Source organism: Tenrec ecaudatus, chromosome X, assembly GCF_050624435.1.
Source record: "Tenrec ecaudatus isolate mTenEca1 chromosome X, mTenEca1.hap1, whole genome shotgun sequence".
In the NCBI taxonomy this organism is placed as follows: Eukaryota; Metazoa; Chordata; class Mammalia; order Afrosoricida; family Tenrecidae; genus Tenrec; species Tenrec ecaudatus.
Genome location: NC_134548.1, coordinates 54,942,168 through 54,964,832, shown reverse-complemented (window position 1 = coordinate 54,964,832; position 22,665 = coordinate 54,942,168). Strand labels below are relative to the sequence as shown.

The 22,665-nt window shown below is 47.8% G+C and overlaps 2 protein-coding genes and 1 pseudogene across 2 annotated transcripts; 1 reads left to right on the top strand and 2 right to left on the bottom strand.

Annotated features, from left to right (window-relative positions):
- Positions 1-5,639: 5,639 nt before the first annotated feature.
- On the bottom strand, positions 5,640-6,499 carry LOC142434234 (small ribosomal subunit protein uS5 pseudogene; annotated as a pseudogene).
- A 1,109-nt stretch (positions 6,500-7,608) lies between these two features.
- On the top strand, positions 7,609-13,673 carry PCSK1N (proprotein convertase subtilisin/kexin type 1 inhibitor). Its single transcript, XM_075539246.1, has 3 exons — positions 7,609-7,793; positions 12,520-12,995; positions 13,325-13,673. Exons 1-3 carry the CDS (start codon positions 7,680-7,682, stop codon positions 13,518-13,520), a joined length of 786 nt encoding a protein of 261 aa, XP_075395361.1. The 5' UTR covers positions 7,609-7,679; the 3' UTR covers positions 13,521-13,673.
- A 1,423-nt stretch (positions 13,674-15,096) lies between these two features.
- Positions 15,097-17,209, bottom strand: ERAS (ES cell expressed Ras). Its single transcript, XM_075538369.1, is given in 3 exon segments — positions 15,097-15,800; positions 15,803-15,872; positions 17,141-17,209. Coding segments are annotated over 3 exon segments (843 nt in total).
- Between the last annotated feature and the right edge of the window lie 5,456 nt (positions 17,210-22,665).

Here is a 22,665-nt window from a genome sequence, read left to right as displayed (position 1 = left end):
GATCATGCTACTTATTTAGGTTTTCTTCCACCCAAATATACAAATCTTCTGTAAAAATTGTGTGTAAATCCTTCTGTAAAAATACATAAAAGATGGATTAAAGACCTTAATATAAAGCCCAGAACTAAAATAGGGACAAACTTAAAGGCTCTAAATTAAAGCATAAGTACCCTACCTGACATACAAAATAGCTGACTGAGACCTTCTAAGAACACATTTATATCTGAAAGGGTACCCTGGTTTTGGCAAAAAAAAGGTACCAAAAACCCCCACCATAATTTCCCTCCCAAAGCTATGTATTTAAATAATTTTACAAAACAACCTTATCACCTTCAAAGTACTCTCCAATACACTTAATACATTTGTCAAATCTGTGATTCCATTCTTGGAAACATTTTTCAAACTCATCTGTTTGGATGGCTGACAGCACCTCCCTTGGGTTTTTTTCTTCACCTCTTCTGTGTCTTCAAATCCCTGTCCTTTCATGTCCCTCTGCACTTGTAGAAACAAAAATAAGTCACATGACAGGAGGTCAGGTGAGTAAGGTGCATGAGGCAAGAGAGACATGTGGGTTTTGTTGGTGGTGGTTTTTTCCGCCCAAAACTGGCACACTGAGATGGCTGTGTGAGCAGGTGCATTTTCCTGGTGACAAAATCAGTCCCCACTCTGCTGACACAAATCAGGCCCTTTTTGTCACACAGTTATGCAATCAGAACCTCTAAATAGAAAGCTTGATTAACAGTGTGGCCTGGTGAAAGGAACTCCAAATGCACTGTGTGGCGACATTTTCAGTCGACATTTTCTGTTCAGGAAGTTGATGGATATGCAGAACAAGGTTTTTCATCAATTGACATTTCACCTTATTGAAACGTGAAAATGCTTGCGTTTTCCCCATAGTGTTGTCCTATGTAAGCTGTGTTCAATATCACAACAGACTATGCAGCATTTTTCCCACGCAGGAAACAAAATTTCATAGCCAAATGCTGTTCTCTTAAATCAGCCATCACAAAAATAGCGGTTTTAACCGAACAATTTTTGCAATAAAATTCACTGTGACCAGAGAATCTTCTCAGGCGAGGCCCTGGGCGCACTAACTCAGAGCGAGTTGTCCCGTGCTCACCCAGTGGAGCTTTTTCCTGCTTTGTTTCGGGCACCCCATCATACAGCCAAAGAACTCATGAGGCAGGGAGAAAAACCAAAAACAAAGGACTTCATGAAAAGAGTAGAAAGACAACTCATAAATTGAGAAAAATGTTTGGCAATGATAATTAAAGCGCTCATTTCAGAAATTAGAGAAAATTACAACACCTTAATAAGAAAAACACAAATCGTGCTCGCTTCGGCAGCACATATACTAAAATTGGAAAGAAAAACACAAATAACCGATCAGAACTGAGCACCAGACATGAATAAACAGTTTACTAAACATAACACCCAGACACCACTTGTCCGTCAGTCTGTCGTTCTGTGGTGGCTTGTGTGTGGCTGTGAGGCTGGAAGCGACATCGCCGGTATTTTGAATGCCAGCGGGGTCCCGCAGAGTGAGCAGGTGTCAGCAGGGCTTCCGGACTAAGACCAGACGACGAAGAAGGAACAGACTGTCTACCTCTGAGGAATTGACCTTATAGGCAGAATTGAAACTTTGTCAGATACTGAAAACGTCATGAAAAGAAGCAGACCACTGTCCAAGGCCGTGCCAGAAGCTGAGCCCGTCAGCTCAGAAGGCACTCAAAATATGACTGAGCAAGGGTTGCCTTCTTAAAGTAGGGTCCACCAGCCTAACATGGACAGAGGAAAGCCTTCGGGACTTTCGCTTGTTGACGGAGCATGATTCAAAAGAAGATGAACAGCTGCCATCTATTAGCAATCGGAACTTGTACTAAGAATGAATCTAGGAAAACTGGAAATCATCACAACTGAAATGGAACACATAAAAATCAATATTCTAGGCATTAGTGAGCTGAAATGGACCGGTATGCGCCCTTTTGGAATCAGGCAGTTATATGCTATGCTGGCCATGGAACGATCAAGAGACTTGCATTGCATTCATTGTCAAAAAGGACATTCCACGGCCCATCTTGAAGTATGATGCTGCCTGTGATCGGACTGCGTCTATCTGCATTCAAGGAAATCCAATCAATACAACTATTATTAAGTTTGTTTTATCAAATTAAAAAATTATTTTCTTGGGGGTTCTTATAGCTCTTTTTTAAAATCATTTTATCAGGGGCTCATACAACTCATCACAATCCATACATACATCAATTGTGTAAAGCACATTTGTACATTCATTGCCCTCATCATTCTCAAAACGTTTACTCTCCACTTAAGGCCCTGGCATCAGCTCCTCATTTTTCCCCTCCCTCCCTGCTCCCCCCTCCCTCATGAACCCTTGGTAATTTATAAATTATTATTTTGTTATATCTTACACTGTCCGATGTCTCCCTTCACCCACTTCTCTGTTGTCCGTCCCCCAGGGAGGAGGTTATATGTAGATCCTTGTAATCGGTTCCCCCTCCTTTCCACACCACCCTCCCTCCCGCCTGGTATCACCACTCTTACCACTGTTCCTGAAGGGATCATCTGTCCTAGATTCCCTGTGTTTCCAGTTCCTATCTGTACCAGTGTACATCCTCTGGTCGAGCCAGATTTGTAAGGTAGAATTGAGATCATGGTAGTGGGGGGGTGGGGGGGAAGCATTTAGGAACTGGAGGAAAGTTATATGTTTCATCGTTGCTACCCTGCACCCTCATTGGCTCTTCTCTTCCCCACGACCCTTCTGTAAGGGGATGTCTAGTTGCCCACAGATAAGTCTTGGATCCCCACTCTGCACTCCCCCTCATTCATAATGATATGATTTTTTGTTCTGATGATGCCTGATAACTGATCCCTTCGACATCTCATGACCACAGAGACCGGTGTGCTTTTTCCACGTGGGTTTTGTTGCTTCTGAGCTAGATGGCCACTTGTTTACCTATTATTAAAATTTATGCACCTGTCACAAAAGCTAGTCATGAAGAAGTTGAAGAATAAACATGCGATCAAGATGCATTGATAATTATTGGCTACTGGAATGCAAAAGTTGGAAACAAAGAGGAAGGAACAGTAGTTGGAAAATATGAACTTAGTGATAGAAATGAAGCTAGAGATTGCGTCATAAAATTTTATAAGACCAATGACTTCTTCATAGCAAATTTTTCAACAACACAAATGGTGATTATATACATGGACTTCTCCAGATGGAATATGCAGAAATCAAATTAATTACATTTGTGGGACGAGACGATAGAGATGCTAAAACAGCTAAAACCAGGCCAGGGTTGACTGTTTGGAAGAGATCATCAATTGCTTATATGTAAGTTCAGGTTGAAATTGAAGAAAATTAAAACAAATCCACAAAGAAAAAAGAATAATGAAAAACAAGCAAACAAAAACAAATCCACAAGAGCCAAAATGCGACTGTGAGTCTCTTCCACCTGAATTTCCAGAGCATCTCAAGAAGAGATTTGCTGCATTGAACACTAATGACAGCAGACCCGATGAGCCGTGGGATGACGTCAAGAACAGCATTCAGGAAGAAATCAATAGGTCATTAAAAAGACAGTGAAGAAAGAAAAGATCAAAGTGGACATCAGAAGAGACTTTGAAGCTTACTTTTAATTGTAGAGTAACTAAAGCAAATGGAAGAAATGAACAGAGCTGACCAGTAAAATTCAAAGGGCAGCTCGAGAAAACAAAGTAAAATATTATGATGAAATGTGCAAAGGCCTAGGGTTAGAAAACAAAAAAGAAATAACACACTAAGCATATCTTAAACTGAAAGAACTCAAGAAAACATTCAAGCCTCAAGTTCCAAAATTGAAATCTTCTACGGGCAAAATATTGAATGATGCATGAAGCATAAAAAAACGAAGCATAAAAATACGATGGAAGACAACGTAGAGTCATTGTACCAGTGGACTAGTGTCAGGCATATGGGTTAATATCACACTAATGGACTTGAACTGGACTGCGTTGGGATGTTTATTCATATACAATTACTCTCCCCCCCTCACCCAACTACCATGGTCCGAATTCTACCTTGCAGGACTGGATAGGGCAGAGGTTGTACACTGGTGCATATGGGGGCTGGAGGCACAGGGAATCCAGAGCAGATGATACCTTCAGGACCAGGGGTGTGAGGGGCGATACTGGGAGGGTAGAGGGTGAGTGGGTTGGAAAGAGGGAACCGATTACAAGGACCTGCATGTGACCTCCTCCCTGGGGGACAGACAACAGAAAAGGGGGTGAAGGGAGAAGCTGAACAGGGCAAGATATGACAAAATAATAATTTATAAATTATCAAGGGCTCATGAGGGAGGGGGGAGCTGGGAGGGAGGGGGAAAAAAGAGGACTTGATGCAAAGGGCTTAAGTGGAGAGCAAATGCTTTGAAAATGATTAGGGCAAAAAATGTACAGATGTGCTTTATACAATTGATGTATGTATATGTATGGATTGTGCTAAGAGTTGTATGAGTCCCTAATAAAATGTTTAAAAAAACAATTACTCTTTGATATAAAGATCACAGCTTTGATCATTGTAAATGAGAGTGAGTGCAGAGTAGAGACCCAAAGCCCATCTCTAGGCAACTGGACATCCCCTTATGGAAGGGTCCTGGGGAGGAGATGAGTCCATCAGGGTGCAGGGTAGCAACGATGAAACATACAACTTTCCTCTAGTTCTTAAATACTTCCTCCCCACCACTCTCATGATTCCAATTCTACCTTACAAATCAGGCTAGACCAGAGGATGTCCACTGGTACAAATAGTAACTGGAAACACAGGGAATCCAGGGCGGATGATCCGTTCAGGATCAGTGATGTGAGTGGCGATACTGGGAGGGTGGAGGGAAGGTGGGTTAGAAAGGGGAAACCGATTACAAGGATCTACATATAACCTCCTCCCTGGGCGATGGACAACAGAAAAGTGGGTGAAGGGAGACGTCGGACAATGTAAAATATGACAAAACAATAATAATTTATGAATTATGAAGGGTTCATGAGGGAGGGGGAGTAGGGAGGGAGGGGGAAAATGAGGAGCTGATGTCAAGTGCTCAAGTAGAAAGCAAATGTTTGAGAATGATGTGGATGTATGTATGGATTGTGATGAGAATTGTGTGAGCCCCCAATAAAATGATTTAGAAAAAAAGATTTACAGCTTTGATAACCCTATGGGACAGTTCCACTGTGTCCTATAGGGTCATCATAAGTTAGAGTTAACTTGGTAGCAGTGGGTTATATTAGGTGTTTTTTGTTTTTTAATTGCTGTGTATACTATGAGTTGGAATAGATTTCATGGCAGTAGATTTGGTTTTTTTCCTCAGCAGTTTTATTGGCATATAACTCACATATCATATAATTCAATAGTTCAATAACATCTAGAAGAGTTGTACAGTTATCATCAGCACAATGAGTTGTAGAACATTTTCTTCATTTTTATATTCGTCGTTATTAGCTCCCCATTTTCCCCCAACCTCCCCTGCCAAGCCTCCAAGGAACCATTCATGTCTCTATAGATTTACATATCCTGGATTTCAGATACAGAAAAGACTTTTTTTTTTCAGGCTCAATTCACTTTATGACATTTTGTATAAAATTGACTATGTGGTAGCCACAGCTGGAGCCTGGGTCCTCTGCACGGAGACTCTGCGGGTCTTCACAAGATGGTCAGTGAATGCCTGGTAGGGAGACTTGGTGAACACTGTCTCTTTCCAGGGGTCAGGGGCAAGATAACTGTGGGTCTTACTTAGAGATGGCATCAAAGGTGGCTTTGGCGAAGTTGCCCAGGGTGGCTGTGCAGCCCCTAGCCGACGTGTAGCAGTCATCAATCCCTGCCATCATCAGCAGTTTCTTGGGCACAGGGGCTGAGACTCTGCCAGTGCCCCCCTGGGGGCAGGGATGAGTCCCACCAGCATAGACCCACAGCGGCCGGTCACCTTGCAGGGAACCGTGTGGGGCTTGCCGATCTTGTTGCCCCAGTAGCCTCGCCGCACGGGGACAATGGACAGCTTGGCCAGGATGATGGCCCCTTGGATGGCGGTGGCGACTTCCTTGGAGCACTTGACACCCAGGCCAACGTGCCCATTGTAGTCCCCGATGGCAACGAAGGCCTTGAGCCTGGTGCCCTGGCCGGCGCGGGTCTGCTTCTGCACAGGCATGATCTTTAGGACCTCGTCCTTGGGCCATCCCCAGGGGGAAGTCAATGATCTCAGACTCCTTGATGGGCAGGGAGAACAGATAGATCTCCTCCAGGGACTTGATCTTCATGTCCTTGACCAGACGACCCAGCTTGGTGACAGGGAGCCAGTCCTTGTCTTCGGCTTTGCCCCCCCCCCCGCCCCCGCCCCCGCGAGCTCCACGGCCTTGTCCATGCCCCGACCCCAGGACCCCAGGCCGCGAGCTCTGGCTCCCGGGCCCCCAGGCCTCCAGGTCCTCCCGCTGCACCGGCGTCATCCACCATTTGGTGTTTTCTCGGAGAAGAAGCCAGAAAAGACTTTTAAAACACAATCAAAACTAGCAAGAATTAAAAAAAAAAAACCCAAACCTACCAAGACAAAGTAAAACAGATAAAACCTCGATTCATGTGTGGACACTGAAAATGGATTTTGGTCATCCATAGTCTTCTGCAAACCAGGTGTTCACAAGTTAAGCTCTGATGCTTGAGATGTGGATTATTTACAATCCGTGCATCACACAGTCTAGCGTGCTTCTTTTCAGTCCGTGGACTTAGTTGACACCTCACTGAGATGACTGCTTGTTTTGATCTTGAAAGAATATTACAATAAAATTAAGAATTTAAAACAACACCCATTTATTATCACGCTCATACTGCTTTCTGTGGGTCAGAAGCCAGGGAATGGCTTAACTGGATCTTCTGCTCAGAGTCCCACAAGGAGCAGTCTCATCTGAGTCTTAACTGTGGGGGTAAGCGCTTCTACACCCAGTCAGGTCATGGACAGAATTCAGACCTGTTGTGGGACTGAGGGCTTCCAGTCCTGGCTGATTTTCGGCCAGATTGCTCTTAGCTCCTACAGGTTATCCTTGGTTCCTTGTCATGTGAGGGTCCTTAATTGTTTATTCAACAAAGGAAGCAATAGATGCATGCCTCTTCTTCAAAGAAGTAGGAGCCCTAGGGGTTACACGTTGGTTGGGCTGCTAACTACAAGGTCAGCAGGTCGCAATCACCTCTTGGTGGGAAATGCACAGGGGCACATCTACTCTGTCCTATGGGGTTGTTGTGAGTCGGAATCGACTCGCTGGCAATGAATATGGGGTTTTTTTCCTCTAAGGAGGGAGAAGACTGCACTACCGCTGTGGAAACATTTATTTCCTGTGTGACTACTATGGTAACAGCAAAATCTGTTGCCCTGGCAACTGCCTTCCTACTGCCATGGCAACCGCCAAGGCAGGCTCCATCTCTTCACCTTGCCCTTAGGGCATCTCCATGGCGACCGGCGGGATGGAGGGGCTGCCAGAGACTGGAAGCTGCGCCTGCGTGGAGTGGCGACAGGGGATGGGTAGGAGAGGGCACGGTTCCTGGGAGCGCGCAGCCGCAGAGGACCCCAGCCTTGCTGGTTAGCCCAGGTGCCACGCAGTTGCCAGCCAGTCCGCCCGTCCGGAGCCCGGCTCGCTGGGGCAGCATGGCGGGGTCGCCGCTGCTCTGCGGGCCGCGGGCCGGGGGCGTAGGCCTCTTGGTGCTGCTGCTGTTGGGTCTACTACGGCCACTCCCTGCTCTTGGCGCGAGGCCGGTAAAGGTGCGGCCCCATCCTGGGGCGGGCGGGGGCAGGGAGGAGGATGCTATGGACCAGCTAGGGTCGGTGCCACCTGCTTCATTCACCCTAGCAGGACCAGCTCCTGGGACGTGTGGACAGACTGGCAAGGGGGACCCGGAGTCCAGCCCCCCAGTCTGTGCCCAGGCAGTGCCCGCGCGCCCAGGGCCGTTTCTGCTGCAGGGCTATGGTGGGCGGGCTGGGTCCGCAGCGGTACTCTACCCGATGCCAGTCGAGCTGCCAGTGGGATGGGGCGGGTGAGGGAAGGTGTGCACGGGATGCGATGACAGGGGTGCGTCGTGTCCTTGTAAGTGCGTGGCCTTGCATGCGACAGCTCCCGCGTGTCCCTGCAGAGGGGTCCCTGGGCGTCTGAGCGTATAGAATGTGAGATGCGCTAGTGCTTCTTTGTTTGGGTGACTGTTGGTCGGTCCAAGGGGTTCCTTCTCAGCGACACTGTGTGTGCCTTGGTGAACCTTGGATGTGTACTGCTATGGCGTATGGGCGTGTCTGTCTGTGTGCTGGTGTGTAGGAAGCAGCGAGACTTTATGCTGGCTTGGGAGGGAGTGGTCTTCGCCTCCCCTTACGCACATTCCATTTGGGTGACCTTGAACCCAGTGCTGGAGACATATTGTGTCTGTCCGTGAGGCTGCGGCTTCAGGGAGAGGAGCCATGATGTCTTGGTGCTGCATTGTGCTTTGAAGGGGGCGCATGCCAATGCACCTGGGTGACTTGGCTTTTGTAACTGCATGAGCTGCTGTCTGGGTGAGCATGTGCAGTTGCTTGTATGTGGCTATAGCCGGGTTGGGCCGCCTGCATGACTTCTCAAAACCTGCCAACCCGTGTGCATGCGTCACGCTGTGCTTACTGGGGGCTGTTTTTGAAAATTATATATTTTTATATAATTAAATGTAGTTTATTTGAAATATGTACAAGACGTAAAGAATAATGATAAAAAATAATCCCCTCTCTGCACCTCCCAGCGAGCCAAGAAAGAGCTTAAGGAAGTCCTGTGTGCCTTTCCATGGCAATCCCTCTGTCTCCATAATCATAATCCTGCCTCTTTGCTTTTTGGTCCTTTACTATTTTTTGTAGCCTCTCACATACATCTCATTGCCATCGAGTCAATGCTGATTCATAGTGACTCCCTCTGGATTTCTGAGACTGTAACTGTTTTAGGGAATGGAAAACTCACTCTATCTTCCATGGAGCTGCGGGTGGCTTCCAACTGCCAACCTTGCAGATCGAAGCCCCACACGTAACCACTACGCCACCAGGGCCCCTTTCACATATCCAAGGGGGCTTCAAAAACGTGTGAGAAAATTCCATTGTCTTTTAATTCTATTTTTCTGTGAACTTTTTGAAACCTCATCGTATATATCTCTAAATATATCATTTAGCTTTCCCAACTTTGAACATCCTAGAAATGGAATCGTACCAGAAACTGGGCTCCTGGGACTCACCGGGGGTGACTGGGAAGCCACTGGCATATAGGGTGGTCTCTGGGAGGCAGCAGTGGAATTCCTCAACGTGCTCCTCCCTTTGGGGCTTTACATCATCCTTTGTGAGCTTCATCTGTATTGAAGTGCATTAGCTGCAAAGCCTTTGTTTATTGCTGAATACTTTCCCACAGGCATTGCTGCCATCAATCTACACATCCTCCTGTCAGTGGACATTGGCGATTTGTCCAGGTTTTTCTCTCTTCATCTGCTTTTATGAATAGCCTTGTGGTAACCTTTAATGAATTTGGGTCTGGTTCCCATCAGTAATATTCCCCCCCATCTATGTCAACAGGTGACTGATTTTTCCCAATTGGGGGGAATGTAGCGGTGCAGAGGATTTCATCAGGGTTACAATATTCATTTCTCTGATTATGACATTCCATATATTCATTACCCATTTCTCCCCGCCCCCCTTTTGGGTAAAATCCTTGAACAGGAATTTTTGTCCACTTTTAAATTCGGGTGGTTGTTGGTTTTTTTTTCTGTTGTTGCTTTTTAGGTGTTGGTTGTATATTCTGGGTATTGATTTTGTGTGTTTCTGTCCCACCCTGTGATTTTACTTTTTATTCTTTTTATGCTGTTTTGAGATTAAAAAGAAATTCTTAACTTTAAGGTAGTCCGAATAATTTCTCTTTTCCTCTCCATTTCCTCCCCAATTTGGTGAATGTGTTATTCCTATGTCATTTACCAGAGCATCCCATCCTGTCTCATGGCCATCCAGTGAGTCTGTCCTAGAACCAGTGTCAGCATGCGTATGGGTATATCAGTTTCAAAGATCTGTTCAATTCTATTACTTTCTTTAGCGGTGTCAAATCTGCTGTTTAATATGTCCACTGATTTTCATTTCAAGTATATTTCTAGATGATCTATTTCTTTTTCAAATCTTCATGGTCAACTCTTGCTTCTTACTCATATTTGGTAGTATGATTATATTTCTTTAAACTTAATGACTTTTTAAAAACTCAATGACATTTTATTGAAACTGTCTGAACTGAAAATTCATCCCTGAATAATTAATCCTGCAGATAAACCTGCACCCATGCTAAATAATCGATGAGTCAGCTTATTAATTCCAACAATGTAAAGGAGAAGAAGCACCCTAAGTATCTACCACTTGAAGATTGGTTAAATAGACTGCTAGACATCTATACACAGGATGCTTTCGATACCCTGACATATAGAGCTCCAGGCATGAAGTAGAATAGTCCACTGCCTTTGGGGTAAAACAAAGGACAGTAGGAGCCTGTATTTGAATTTGCTTATAAAAACACCCAGAGGAGTGGCAGTGTATCACAAAGTATCACAACTATAGGCTTTTCTATATTACTGTATATCCCCCAGCCATCCAAGTTTGTGTGTGGGGTGTGTGTGCGCCTGTCTGTGTGTGTGTGTAATGAAAAGAAACTAAAATTTGTCCACTGATTTTTGAAGCCCCTCATATTTTCTACATTAATCTACAATATACTTTTTTGGAGTAGCCCTGGGTGGGGGAGGGTAGTGGGGTATGTACTCATGATGCAAGAAGCTAGAAGTACAAAATTTGGAGAAGGAAAGGAGTAAAATTTCCACTATTTGTAAATAATGTAATCATATATTGGAAAATCAAAATTAATCAAATAGAAAACACTACATAAACTAATAAAGAAATACATTTGTAAAAAATATATTTGTGGAAAAGTATAAAACTGCAAACTCACTTGCCATTGAGCTGCTTCAGATTCATAGCAACTCCACAGGACAGGACAGAACTGCCCATGGGGGTGGCCGAGATGGCAAATCTTTACAGAAGTAGAAAGCCTCATCCTTCTCTTGCAGAGTGGGCTGGTGGCTTAGAATTGCTGACCTTGCAGATTACAGTGCAATGTGTAAACATTATGCCACCAGGGCTCCAAGACTTACTAGGAGGAAAAAAATATATATAGAGAGAGATAAACAAAATATATGGAATTTTTCCATTAAAAAAACAATAACTCACTAGGAAGTCATTGTGGAGCCCTGGTGGTATTGTGATTACGTGTTGGGCTGCAATCCCTAAGGTCTGCAGTTTCGAAACCACTAGCCAGTCTTGGAAACTGGCAGGGGCAGCTATGCCTTGTCATGTGCTGTCTCTAGAGTTGGCATCAACTTCATGGCAGTGGGAAAATAAAAAGAGGTCCTGGAGAAAGAAAGACAAGGCTTCCTACTCCCCTTACCAGTTACAGTCTCAGAAACATACAAGGGAGTTCAACTCTGGATGAGTTGCATTGGCTCAATGGCAATGCAGTTGCAGGGGTTTTTTGAGGGGGCCTTTGGGATGTCTGGCAGTTTCAGGGAGTCTGAAGTGGTCCTGGGAGTCACCAGGAGGTGACTGGAACATCTGAAGAGATCTGCTGGGGGCCCTTAACTGTCTGATGCTCCCTAGGGATATTTGGGATAACTCAGAATTACTAGTGTCTGAAGGATTTGGGAAGCTGAACCGGGGTCTGGAGGGTCCACAGAGGTATTTGGAGTTTCTGGGGGCCCGGGTCACTATGAATCAGCACCCACCTGACAGCAGTGCTTGGTGTTGTTTCTGAGGGGTAGAGGCCCTGAACCCCTTAGAGAGTCACAAAGAGATTTCTGGGAGACTTTAGGGATCCACAGAAGCCCTTGAAGTAACTGAATGTCTCCAGGGCCCCTGGGGCAAGCTCTGGGAGTCACTTGAGGGTCTAGAGTTTGGGTTACACATTGATTGGGCTGCTAACCATCAAGTCAGCAGTTCGAAACCACCAGGTGCTCAGCGAGAAAGATGAAGCTTTCGACCCCCCTGAGTTACAGTCTTGAAAACCCACAGGGGCAAGTCTACCCTGCCCTATTAAAAACAACAGCCATCCAGTCAATGCTGACTCAGAGCAACGCCCTGTGGCTTTCCGAGACCGTAACTGTTGATGGGAGTAGAAAGCGCAGGCGTTTCCCGTGGAGCTGCTGGTGGTTTCGAATGGTTGACCACGGGGAGGACTGAAGCCCAACGCATAACCATGACGCCACCAGGCCTTGGAATCAACTTAATGGCAGTGAGTAAATGCGTCCGAGGCTATTTGGAGGTCTCCAGTGACCTTGGAGGTGTCTGGGTATACGTGGGCAATCCAAGGGTGCCTTTAGTGGTATCTGCATTATTCCAGGTCCTTGAGTCCTTGGCTGAAGGGACACTGACGGCCCACTTTACCCCCCACCCCCACCTTTTGTTTCTGTAGGAGCCCCGCGGCCTGGGCGCCCCATTGCCGGCCATAGCTGAGAGTGGCGCTCCCCGCCGCTTCCGTCGGGCACTGCCCCGGGGGGAGGCGGCGGGGGCGATGCAGGAGCTGGCGCGGGCGCTGGCCCACCTGCTGGAGGCCGAAAGGCAGGAGCGGGCGCGCGCCGAGGCGCAGGAGGCGGAGGACCAGCAAGCTCGAGTCCTGGCGCAGCTGCTGCGGCTCTGGGGCGCCCCTCGGGCGGCGGACGCCGCGGCGCTGAGCCTGGACGACGACCCTGACGCCCCCGCCGCGCAGCTCGCGCGCGCCCTGCTTCGCGCCCGCCTGGACCCCGCCGCCCTAGCCGCCCAGCTGGCCCCCGCCCCCGCCCCCGCGTCTGTGCTCAGAACTCGGCCCCCGGCCTACGACGATGGCCCTGCGGGCCCGGACGCCGAGGACGCCGGCGATGACACCCCGGATGTGGATCCCGAGCTGCTGAGGTACTTGGGCAAGTGGAGGGCGGCGGCGGCGCCGCCTGTGCCCGGTCCCGGGAGGATGTTAGCAGGGACCTAAAGAGCCTAGGAGGGAGTGGGGTCCTGGGTCCAGGAGGATGCGGGAACACAGCTACTTGCTTTAGGGGCCAGTGTTGGGGGTGGAATGGAGGTTCTGTGGGTGGGTGGCGGGATTTCTTGAATGGAAGGCACGGCCACTTGTCCCCGGCAGGCATTGGGTTGGGGATGCCTGTGTGAGGACAGCAGGGTCCCCAGGGCCTGGGGCAGGGTCTCCTGGACATAAGGCCTCTCTGCATTCCACTCTCCTCCCACTGTAGGTACTTACTGGGACGGCTCCTCACGGGAACCCCGGACCTTGAGACCGTGGCAGCCCCTCGCCGCATCCGCCGTGCAGCAGACCAGGATCTGGGCCCTGAGGGGCCACCTGAGGGCGTTCTGGGTGCACTGTTGCGGGTGAAACGCCTGGAGACTCCCGCGCCCCAGGCGCCCGGGCGACGTCTCCTGGCACCCTGAGTAATGCTGGAATCCCAGGAGCCCTGTGACCCAGGACTACCCACCTCACCTCTGACGCTCAGACTGCTTCTACTCAGCACGCTGAGACCCCAGCTACTGTCTGTCTGTTTGCTGCCCCCTAATCTCAAGATCCCTATCAACTGGCCCCAGAATAAATATGATATGAAGCAGTTTTGTGCTCGTCTGTCTGTGGCAGTGTCGCGGGGTGAGGGGGGCTGATGAGCTGGATTGTGGTGACTGCCTTTATAGACCCAGGCCAGGACTCCTGCTGCTCTGGGTCCCCCACTTCAGAAACAACCTTACACCCCATCCACCCAGGTTAGGCTTCTCCACTGCGAAAGGGAACCATAACTTTGGTCCTATCAACAGTGTCTTCCAGAGGCCCAAGCTCCCTGGGCGGGAAGAGAGAAGCGGGATAGGCAGAAGTCCAGGGACAGTCCTCTCCCACAGGCACATTCCGTCAAGGAATTCTGAGGAGTTGAGACTAGACCCGGGATGGCCAGGTCATTAGACAGCATACTTGTCAAGGTAGGAAGGAAAGTTTTTTTTTTTTAGCTTGATTTGTCATTGTAAAGTATTTTGAGTTATACACTATAGAGTCACTGAGGATATCGGTAGTTCATGTCCTCTGGATGGACAGCTGGTTTGTGGCCACGGGCTTTGCACTACCCTCTGTCCCTAGTTTTGTTCCTATGTCATTGACCTTCTTGTCTATGGAACGATTTTGTTATCCCTTATTCTACCACATGGGTTCGATTAGTTAAATGGGTCCTGGTGGCACATTGGTCCTGGGTTAAGCATTGGCTTGCTAACGGAAAGGTTGGCAGTTCAAATTCACCAGTCATTCCGATGGAGAAAGGTGAGGCTGTGTCTGCTCCCAAGAAGATCTACCGTCTGGGACATCCTATGGAGCAATTCTGCTCAGTGCTCCATGTTTGTATTTCTTCAATGCTGACTCATAGTGACCCTCAGTGGGTTTCTGAGACTAACTGTTGACAGGAGTAGAAAGCCCACAGAGCTGCTGGTGGTTTTGAACTGCCAACCATGCAGACCACAGCCCAACAAGTAACCACTCACCAGAGCTCTTGAGTATATATTTTTAAGAACTCCCCGCCCCCAACTCTCCACAAGAATGTCCAATCTAAAAAAAAAAAAAAAAGAATGTCCAATCTACATACCTTATTGACTTCTACATCCCTGTCATCCCAAAGCAGCACCCGGCCTCCAAATTTCTTAAGTGAAACAGTCTCCTAATTTGATAACCCACTTTGAACCCCCAACTCAGATAACACTTGACTCAGAGACTACTTTGAAACCCGTGAGCACCATTTATTGAATTTTCCACAAAATCTCTCAACATGACAAAACACAAGCAACATTATACCCCACGTGAGAAAAAAAAAACAAACACAAGGAAACCCCACCAAAGGAAAACCTCCCTGCAGCCAACATTATACCCTATGTGAGAAAAAAAACAAACCAACCACCTCACCCAACGGAAACCTCCCTCCTGTTTCTCACCAGGAACAGTGGATGCCCTGGTCAGAAGGAAGGTCCACTTTTCTTGACCATACTTTCAAGACACTGAGCAGCCACAGTGGCACATGGCCTTCCAGTGATTTCCTTTCATGGCCTCCTTTGCTCTGGCTTCCTTGGCCTTCTGGATCTCACGGACAAGAAGACAAAAGGCCTCCTCGATACCTTGGCGTGTCTTGGCTGAAGTCTCCACGTAGGGGGTCCCCCATCTCTGAGCGAGGGCTAGGGCAGCACTGTGAACATCTCTGGCGTTGGTCACTAGGTCACATTTGTTGCCCACCAGGACGAGGGGCTGGGTGTGGTGAGGACCCCAGGTGTCCCGAATTTGCTGAAGCTGGACTAGAGAGGAGGGATCATCGAGCGCAAAGACCCCTAACACACCATCACTGGCAGCCACGCACTGGCCACGGAGGGACCTATGAATTGTCTGCCCCGAGGTGTCCAGCACATTGAGGACACAGCCCCCACTGTCCAAGGCCACTTCCTTCCAGTAGGAATCCTGGATTGTGGGGTCATGGTTCTCCACAAAGCATTGGTAGTACAGTTGGATGGTTAGGGCACTCTTGCCCACACCACTTGCACCCACAACCACTGCCTTGTACTCAGGCAGCTTCTGGCTACTCTGGAGGGATGCTGCAGTCTCAGGGGTTTTCTGGGAGTTCAGGTCCAGGTCAAAGATGTTAGGATCTGTGGAGAGTGCCATGCTTCCAGCAGGCAGCTCAGGGAAGAGACGTGAACAGCAGACCTGCAAAGGGAAAGGGCAGACAGAAGGACAGCGAGTGTGAGGATAGGGGAGGACAAATTAAGTGCGGTAACCTGTGGGGGATAGAGAGCTTGGTGTCTTGGAGTAAGCATTATCAAGTGCCTAGTGTGCCAGGGAAACTGGTGGCATAGTGGTTACGAGTTGGGCTGCCATTTGTAAAAGTCAGCCGTTCGAAACCATTAGCTGTTCTCCTCGGGAGAAAGGCAGGTTTTCCTACTCACCTAAAGAGCCACAGTCTCAGCCACCCGCAGGAGGAGGTCTCCTTGTCCTATGGGGTTGCTAGGAGTCGGGATTAACTCAGCAGCAGTGAGTCTGAGTGAGTGCTCATCATTTCATTGGCTGTGGAAAGCACTCCTGGGGTCTATTGTTTCTGTACCCAATTCTATAGGATAAACTCTGTGGGGGCAGGGCTACAAAAAAGACTGGATTCCTTCCCCTAAGTCTAAGACAGAGTGCCCTGGAAAGTGGATTAATGCAGATATCTTTACGTTTAAATGTATTCTCTTATCATTCATTTTCCCCTTTGACCCATTCTTAAGTTGTTCTAGTTTTTATTCTTTTCTGCTTGCATTTGGATTGAGGCGTTTCCTGTTTTATTTTGTTGTTGTGGCTGGGGTTTTGCTATGTAGGAGTTTTTAATGTGAAATCCCGGATAAGTCAATCTAGAGAGAGAGAGTAACTGGAGGAAGGGTTTCTTAGGAGCCCTGGTGGTGTAGAGGTAATGAATTGGGCTTCTAATAGCTAGGTCAGCAATTCGAAATCACCAGATGCTCCTAGGGAGAAAGACGAGGCTTTCTACGTCTGTGAACAACAACCTGGCACAGTGGCTAGCACCCGACATATGGGGCCACCCCGTACTCGCCGCCCACCATCAAGGAATTTAGGTTCTAGAATGTGGAGACTGATTCTAAACCAAATAAATAAAAGTGAATTCTGTAGTCTGTTAACCATCATTATAACTTTAAAAAACCTAAATTCACTGTCAAGTCTAATCCCACAGACACTGACTGAGAAACCAAGTACTGTGTGGCAATGACACAGAGGTTAGAAAAAGAAGAGAAAGACTAAGAGAAATGCTTGATAAACGCTACGATAGCCACAACCCTGCATACTTCGGACATTCAAGAGAGACCAGCCCCTGGAGCAGGACACCCTTCATGTTTGGTAAAGCAGCAAAAGGAGGCAGCGAAAGAGAGACAGCCAGAGCCCCTCGAGAAGATGGATTGCACAGTGGGCTTGAACTAAGAACTGTGTGAGGATGGCCCAGGGAAGCACCGTGAACATCTCTGGCGTGGGTCACAAGGTCACATTTGTTGCCCACCAGGACGAGGGGCTGGGTATGGTGAGGACCCCAGGTGTCCCGAATTTGCTGAAGCTGCGCCAACGACATGAACCGTCTGAGAGAGAAACTTGGAGGGAGAGGTTATTTGTATAAATGAGCTCTGCTGTGGATAGATCCATACAGGGGGCAAAGTGATGGAAACATCTTTGACAGAAGCTTGAGAAAATGAGTTGCTAAGTGTGGGCGTCAAGACCATCATACACTCTGGACACCAAGGTCAATAGGGGTCACACGAGTAGTAAGTGGGGTCTTCAAGCTTGTGCAATGATTGAACTTTCTCCATCTGAGGAAAGACACCAATGCAAAACTAAACTCAATGCCGACTCATAGCGGCCCTGTGAGTTTCTGAGACTATAACTCTTTATGGGAGTAGAAAGCCCTGTTTTTCTCCCGAGGGGCTGCTGTGATTTCGAATTGCTGGCCTTGCAGTTAGCAGCCCAATTCCTAACCACTACACCACTAGAACACAGGAAAACACTTCATTCAAAATGGCAGCAGCGGTCCTCCACAGCCCCCAAACCAGAACTAGCTGGTGACTGGCTCCCCCTAAGGACTCCTCTGAAAAGGCTCCTAGAAGCCTACCGTAAAGGAGGGCGGGCCCACTGGTCAGATGGAGACTGGCAGATCCCTTCCTCCCACTCCCTCACCTCCCCCAGTGCGCTTCAGCCACCCCGGAGGTCTGGATGGGAACTTATCCCAGAACTCAATTCTCAGCAAAACAATAGATCCTTGAGGGAAACAATAACACCTGGGCGGTAGGCATACCTTAGCATAAGCAACCATTGGAGGCAAAGGGGGCAGCCTTTAGCCAAGGGCTAAATTCCGAAGGGTGGGAAAGAAGGAAGAATGCAAACAGGGGGGAAAAAAAAGGCAGAGAGGAAGTGAGATAAGTGAAGTTAGCTTGGGGGGATGGCAGTGAATGAGCTGAAACAAAATGCGTGTGAATTGTCTAATGCTATGTAAAAATACAGCCATTCACATGAAAATGTTGTTGTCTTCAAGTGCCCGGTCACATTTGCATGTGGGGTCCAGAGAATACAGAAGATAAAGATGTGAAATACATAAGGGGAAGGGGCAAGGGTGAATTTAAAAAACAGTGGAATTTTCCTATGAACTTCCAGAAGCCCCCTTGTGTTTCAGTGCCGGTGCACAGGGAACATTAGCTATGATTCCTGTGACCGTGTAGTGCTCACTCATTCATTCCAGACTGGCAGTGAGCGAAGCGGTGCCAATCCCTGCCCTGTTGAGAGCTGTATTCTGACAGTGAGCAACACAATAAACAAGAGCTCTAAGTAAGTTATCTTGCAGGCACACAGCGAGCATGCTATTAGTAGTAGTTATTAAAAGTGCCCCATCATACCTGTTAACAGAAGTCTCCGGAAAGTGGCAGTTTGGGGGAAGGTGGCGGTAGCCAGGCGCTCATGAAAGGCTAAATTGCATTCGGAGTCTCTGAGTTCGGAAGGCCGCGAAGCACGCCCAGAGTTCAGGGGAAATGGTCCCAGGATGTGCTTGCGCAGGAAGAGTTGGAGAATAAGGAGGGGAGAAGTACGCAGGGGACAGAACCCCAGGGGTTCCACCATTTGCAAGACAGAGGCAGAAAACATTGCCTTGTGAATGGACTGAAGAGAAGGGAGGGGAGGGAAGGGGAGGGAAGGGGAGGGGAGAGGAGGAGGGGGCAGGGAAGGGGGCAAGGGCCAAAGCAGTGAACCACGATGGAGGGGACGGTAAACTGTTGAGGAAAGCTTGGGATGTGGGTACATTCTGTGTGTCCACATAATTTGTCTTAGAGATACAGAGGGGGGGGTTGCGTGAAGGCAGACTCGGTTTGGGGTTTGAGCAGTGAGAAAGCAAGGGCGCCGTCGCCTGAGACGGGCGAAGGGCTCCTCCTTCTGAAAGGGAATCCATTGGACTGAGCGCGCGGCGTGCAACTTGCGCCAGGTGCTCACCAATGCTCACACCCAATGGTCAGGACCTCCTGGTGAGGTCTCGCTTTCGCCACCAACCCCCCTTTCATCAAGGAGGCAAAGCAAGGCTCAGAGAAGGGGAATGACAGTGACTGGCCATCAGGACTATAAGAGAAGAGGGATCTCAACCTCCTCAGGGAATACAGAACCATTTGTTTGGCCAGTGCTATTGGAGTGCCCTCATAAGACACTTGAAAACCTGGGATCCCATCCACAACGTGGCTTGCATGGCTTCCCTGAGGAGGGTGAGTCCATATAGAAAATTTTACAATTCCCATTTCAGGCCAGCCTCATATGTCACCCCTTCCATGACAAAGCGGGATGAGGTGACCCTGTGCCCACTTCCACTTTGGGGCAAGGAAGGCGATCTGAGCAAGTTTGTCCAGACTGAGCCCAAAGACTTAACAACTAGACTTTGGGAAATGTTTTCTGGGAGACTTTTTGTGGCCATGGGAGAAAGACAAGGCTTTCTACTTCCACAAAGAGTTAGTCTTGGAAACCCACAGGGGCAGTTCTATCCAGTCCTGTGAGGTCACACTATGAGTCAAAATCAACTTGATGGCAGTGAGTTTGGTTTTTTGTCTTTTGTGGCCAGAGGACCATTCAGCCTTATGCAGTCATTTTTGGTAGCTGGAAAGCAGGTTGTGTACTTACCTGGAGGGAAAGGGTTGCAGGAGAGTTATTCTATTGAAGGATGGAGTGCAGTTTTATCTGCATTGAACATGTCCACCTAAGAAATTCCCCAGACTCCCTTTCAGCTATAGCAGCCTTGTAACACAGTTCTGACCCAGGAGATGGAAGCAGCTCAGCTGTTGGGTGGGAATGCACTTTAAAAAGAGGTTAACATGGGAATGTATGGATGTGCTTTATACAATTGATGTATGTATATGTATGGATTGTGGCAAGAGTTGTATGAGTCCCTAATAAAATGTAAAAGAAGAAAAGAGAAGTGTATGAGCCCCAATAAATTGTTAAAAAAAAAAAGAGGTTAACTCAACTGACAGGAAACTTCTTGCCCTTCCATTTCCTGGTTTTCTTTTTTCCCCCCTTTTAATAATTTTATTAGGGGTTCATACAACTCTTATCACAAGCCATACATACACCAATTGTGTAAAGCACATCTGCACATTCATTGCCCTCATCATTCTCAAAACATTTGCTCTCTACCTAAGCCCCTGGCATCAGCTCATTTTCCCCCTTTCCCTGCTGCCCCCTCCCTCATGAACCCTTGATAATTTGTTATTATTTTGTCATATCTTGCCCTGTCCGACGTCTCCCTTCACCCACTTTTCTGTTGTCCATCCCCCAGGGAGGTCACATGTAGATCCTTGTAATCAGTTCCCCCTTTCCAACCCACCCTCCCAGTATCACCACTCACACTACTGGTCCTGAAGGGATCACCCACCCTGGATTCCCTGTTTCCACTTCCTATCTGTACCAGTGTACATCCTCTGGTCTAGCCAGACTTGCAAGGTAGAAGTGGGATCATGATAGTTGGGGGAGGAAGCATTTATGAACTAGAGGAAAGTTGTATGTTTCATCGTTGCTGCATCACACCCTGACTGGCTCCTCTCTTCCCTAAGGTGAGACCCTTCTGTAAGGGGATGTCTAGTGGCCTACAAATATGCTTTGGGTCTCCACTCCACACTCCCCCTCATTCACTATGATATGGTTTTTTGTTCTGATGATGCCTGATACCTGATCCCTTCGGCACCTCGTGATCACGCAGGCTGGTGTGCTTCTTCTATGTGGGCTTTGTTGTTTCTGAGCTAGATGGCCGCTTGTTTACCTTCAAGCCTTTAAGACCTAGACACTATATACTTTGATAGCTGGGCACGATCAGCTTTCTTCACCACATTTGCTTATTCACCTACTTTGTCTTCAGTGATTGTGTCAGGAAGGTGAGCATCATAGAATGCCAACTTAATAGAAGAAAGTATTCTTGCATTGAGGGAATACTTGAGTGGAGGCCCAAAGTCCTTCTGCTACCTTAATACTAAACTTATAAATATATGGGCATAGATCTATTTCCCCACCCCCATATATTTACATATGTACATGCCTTTATTTAGACCTCTATAAATGCCCTTTGCCTCCTAGCTCAGGCCTCCTACACCCTCCTCACCACAGATTTGGATCACTTGTTGCTCCTTTGTCCCTGGGTTTGTTAACATTACTACCTTTCTGCCCACCTCCCGCTCTCCCATGACCCCCGGAACTGTCAGTTCCATTATTTTCTCCTCCAGATAGTTCATCCAACCGATCTTATTTAGACAGACCTGTGGAGATAATAACATGCACAAAAACAAGACAGAGCAAAACCAAGCAACAATATACAACAAACCAATGACAAGAAACAAAACACAAGAAAAAAAACTTGTAGTTAGTTCAAAGACTGTTTGTTGGCCTTTCGGAGTGTTTTCCAGTCCAGTCTGTTGGGGCACCAAGCCCTGACCCAAAGTCCACCTTTGGCATTCCCTGGGGACCTCGCTGCTCCATTCCCTTGCTGTTCTGTTGCACCCCCTTAGTGTTTTGCCTCAGTGTGGCGGCATCAGATCACGCACAATTCCCACATTGTCTCTGGTGTTGTCCCCTATAGGGCTATGGGTCAAGTGAGGGACATCGTGTCTTAATGAGGCCGGCCACGTGATCCTCTGTGGGCTGGCTGCTCTGAGGGAACATAGTCCTTCAAGGCCTGGTGGGCCAGGATGGGCTCCACTCTTTCCTCCTCGCCCTTCATCTGCTCCCGTGTGCTCTGATCAGTTATGTCACTCTCCCGGAGCTGCAGATTCAGTGCCGTCCTTTGAAATAAATTCTTCTGGGGGGAGGGGCAGGTGTCCATGTAGTAGTTGGGATTGGGGCCAGTCCCTCAGACCTCTCCACTGGTTCCCTACTCCACACTGGCATTGTGTATTTATTTTGCTACAAATATAATCCATGAATATGATGGAGCATATAGGGGATAAAATTATGAAAACTTCTTAGACATAAGCAAACCTTTAAGGAACGAGTAGCTGGCCTTAGGGAGTCAAGCCCAGACTCTTGGGGGACAAGTGTCATAGCAGTTCCCAAAGACAATGTTCTATGCTCTACTTTGGTGGGTTGCAACTGGGGTCTTGAGAACTCGTGAGCAGCCATCGTATGTGCAAATACTGGTCTCTCCCCATCCAGAGGAAAGACTGATGAAAATCAAGACATATGGAAACAACTGGCCCAAAGGACCATGCAAACATCAGTTGCTGAGAGCCAAACTTGGATACCACTACCCACTGCTTTGGAAAGGAGTGCATTAAGAGGTCCTGGACAGAGGAGAAAAATGTGAAACAGAACGCAAAATCAAGAGACTAGTCTTATTGGTTGGATTGGGATCACCAGACAATGGCTCCTGCCCTTCAGGTGGGGAGCTTAACTCACATCTGTGTTAGAAGAACCAAACATTTAAGATGAAGAGGGTAGCATTTACCCAACAACAAAGTTCAGAGTAGGGAAAGAAGGGAGATAAGCCATGGTACTTTGAAGGGATTGCAATGCGTTGAATCA

Bases quoted from the DNA above. Each gene is read 5' to 3' on its own strand.
- PCSK1N (XM_075539246.1), top strand. From the start codon at position 7,680: ATGGCGGGGTCGCCGCTGCTCTGCGGGCCGCGGGCCGGGGGCGTAGGC. The intron at 7,794-12,519 runs GTGCGGCCCCAT...TTGTTTCTGTAG, and splicing joins TTGGCGCGAGGCCGGTAAAG to GAGCCCCGCGGCCTGGGCGC. The intron at 12,996-13,324 runs GTACTTGGGCAA...CTCCCACTGTAG, and splicing joins GTGGATCCCGAGCTGCTGAG to GTACTTACTGGGACGGCTCC.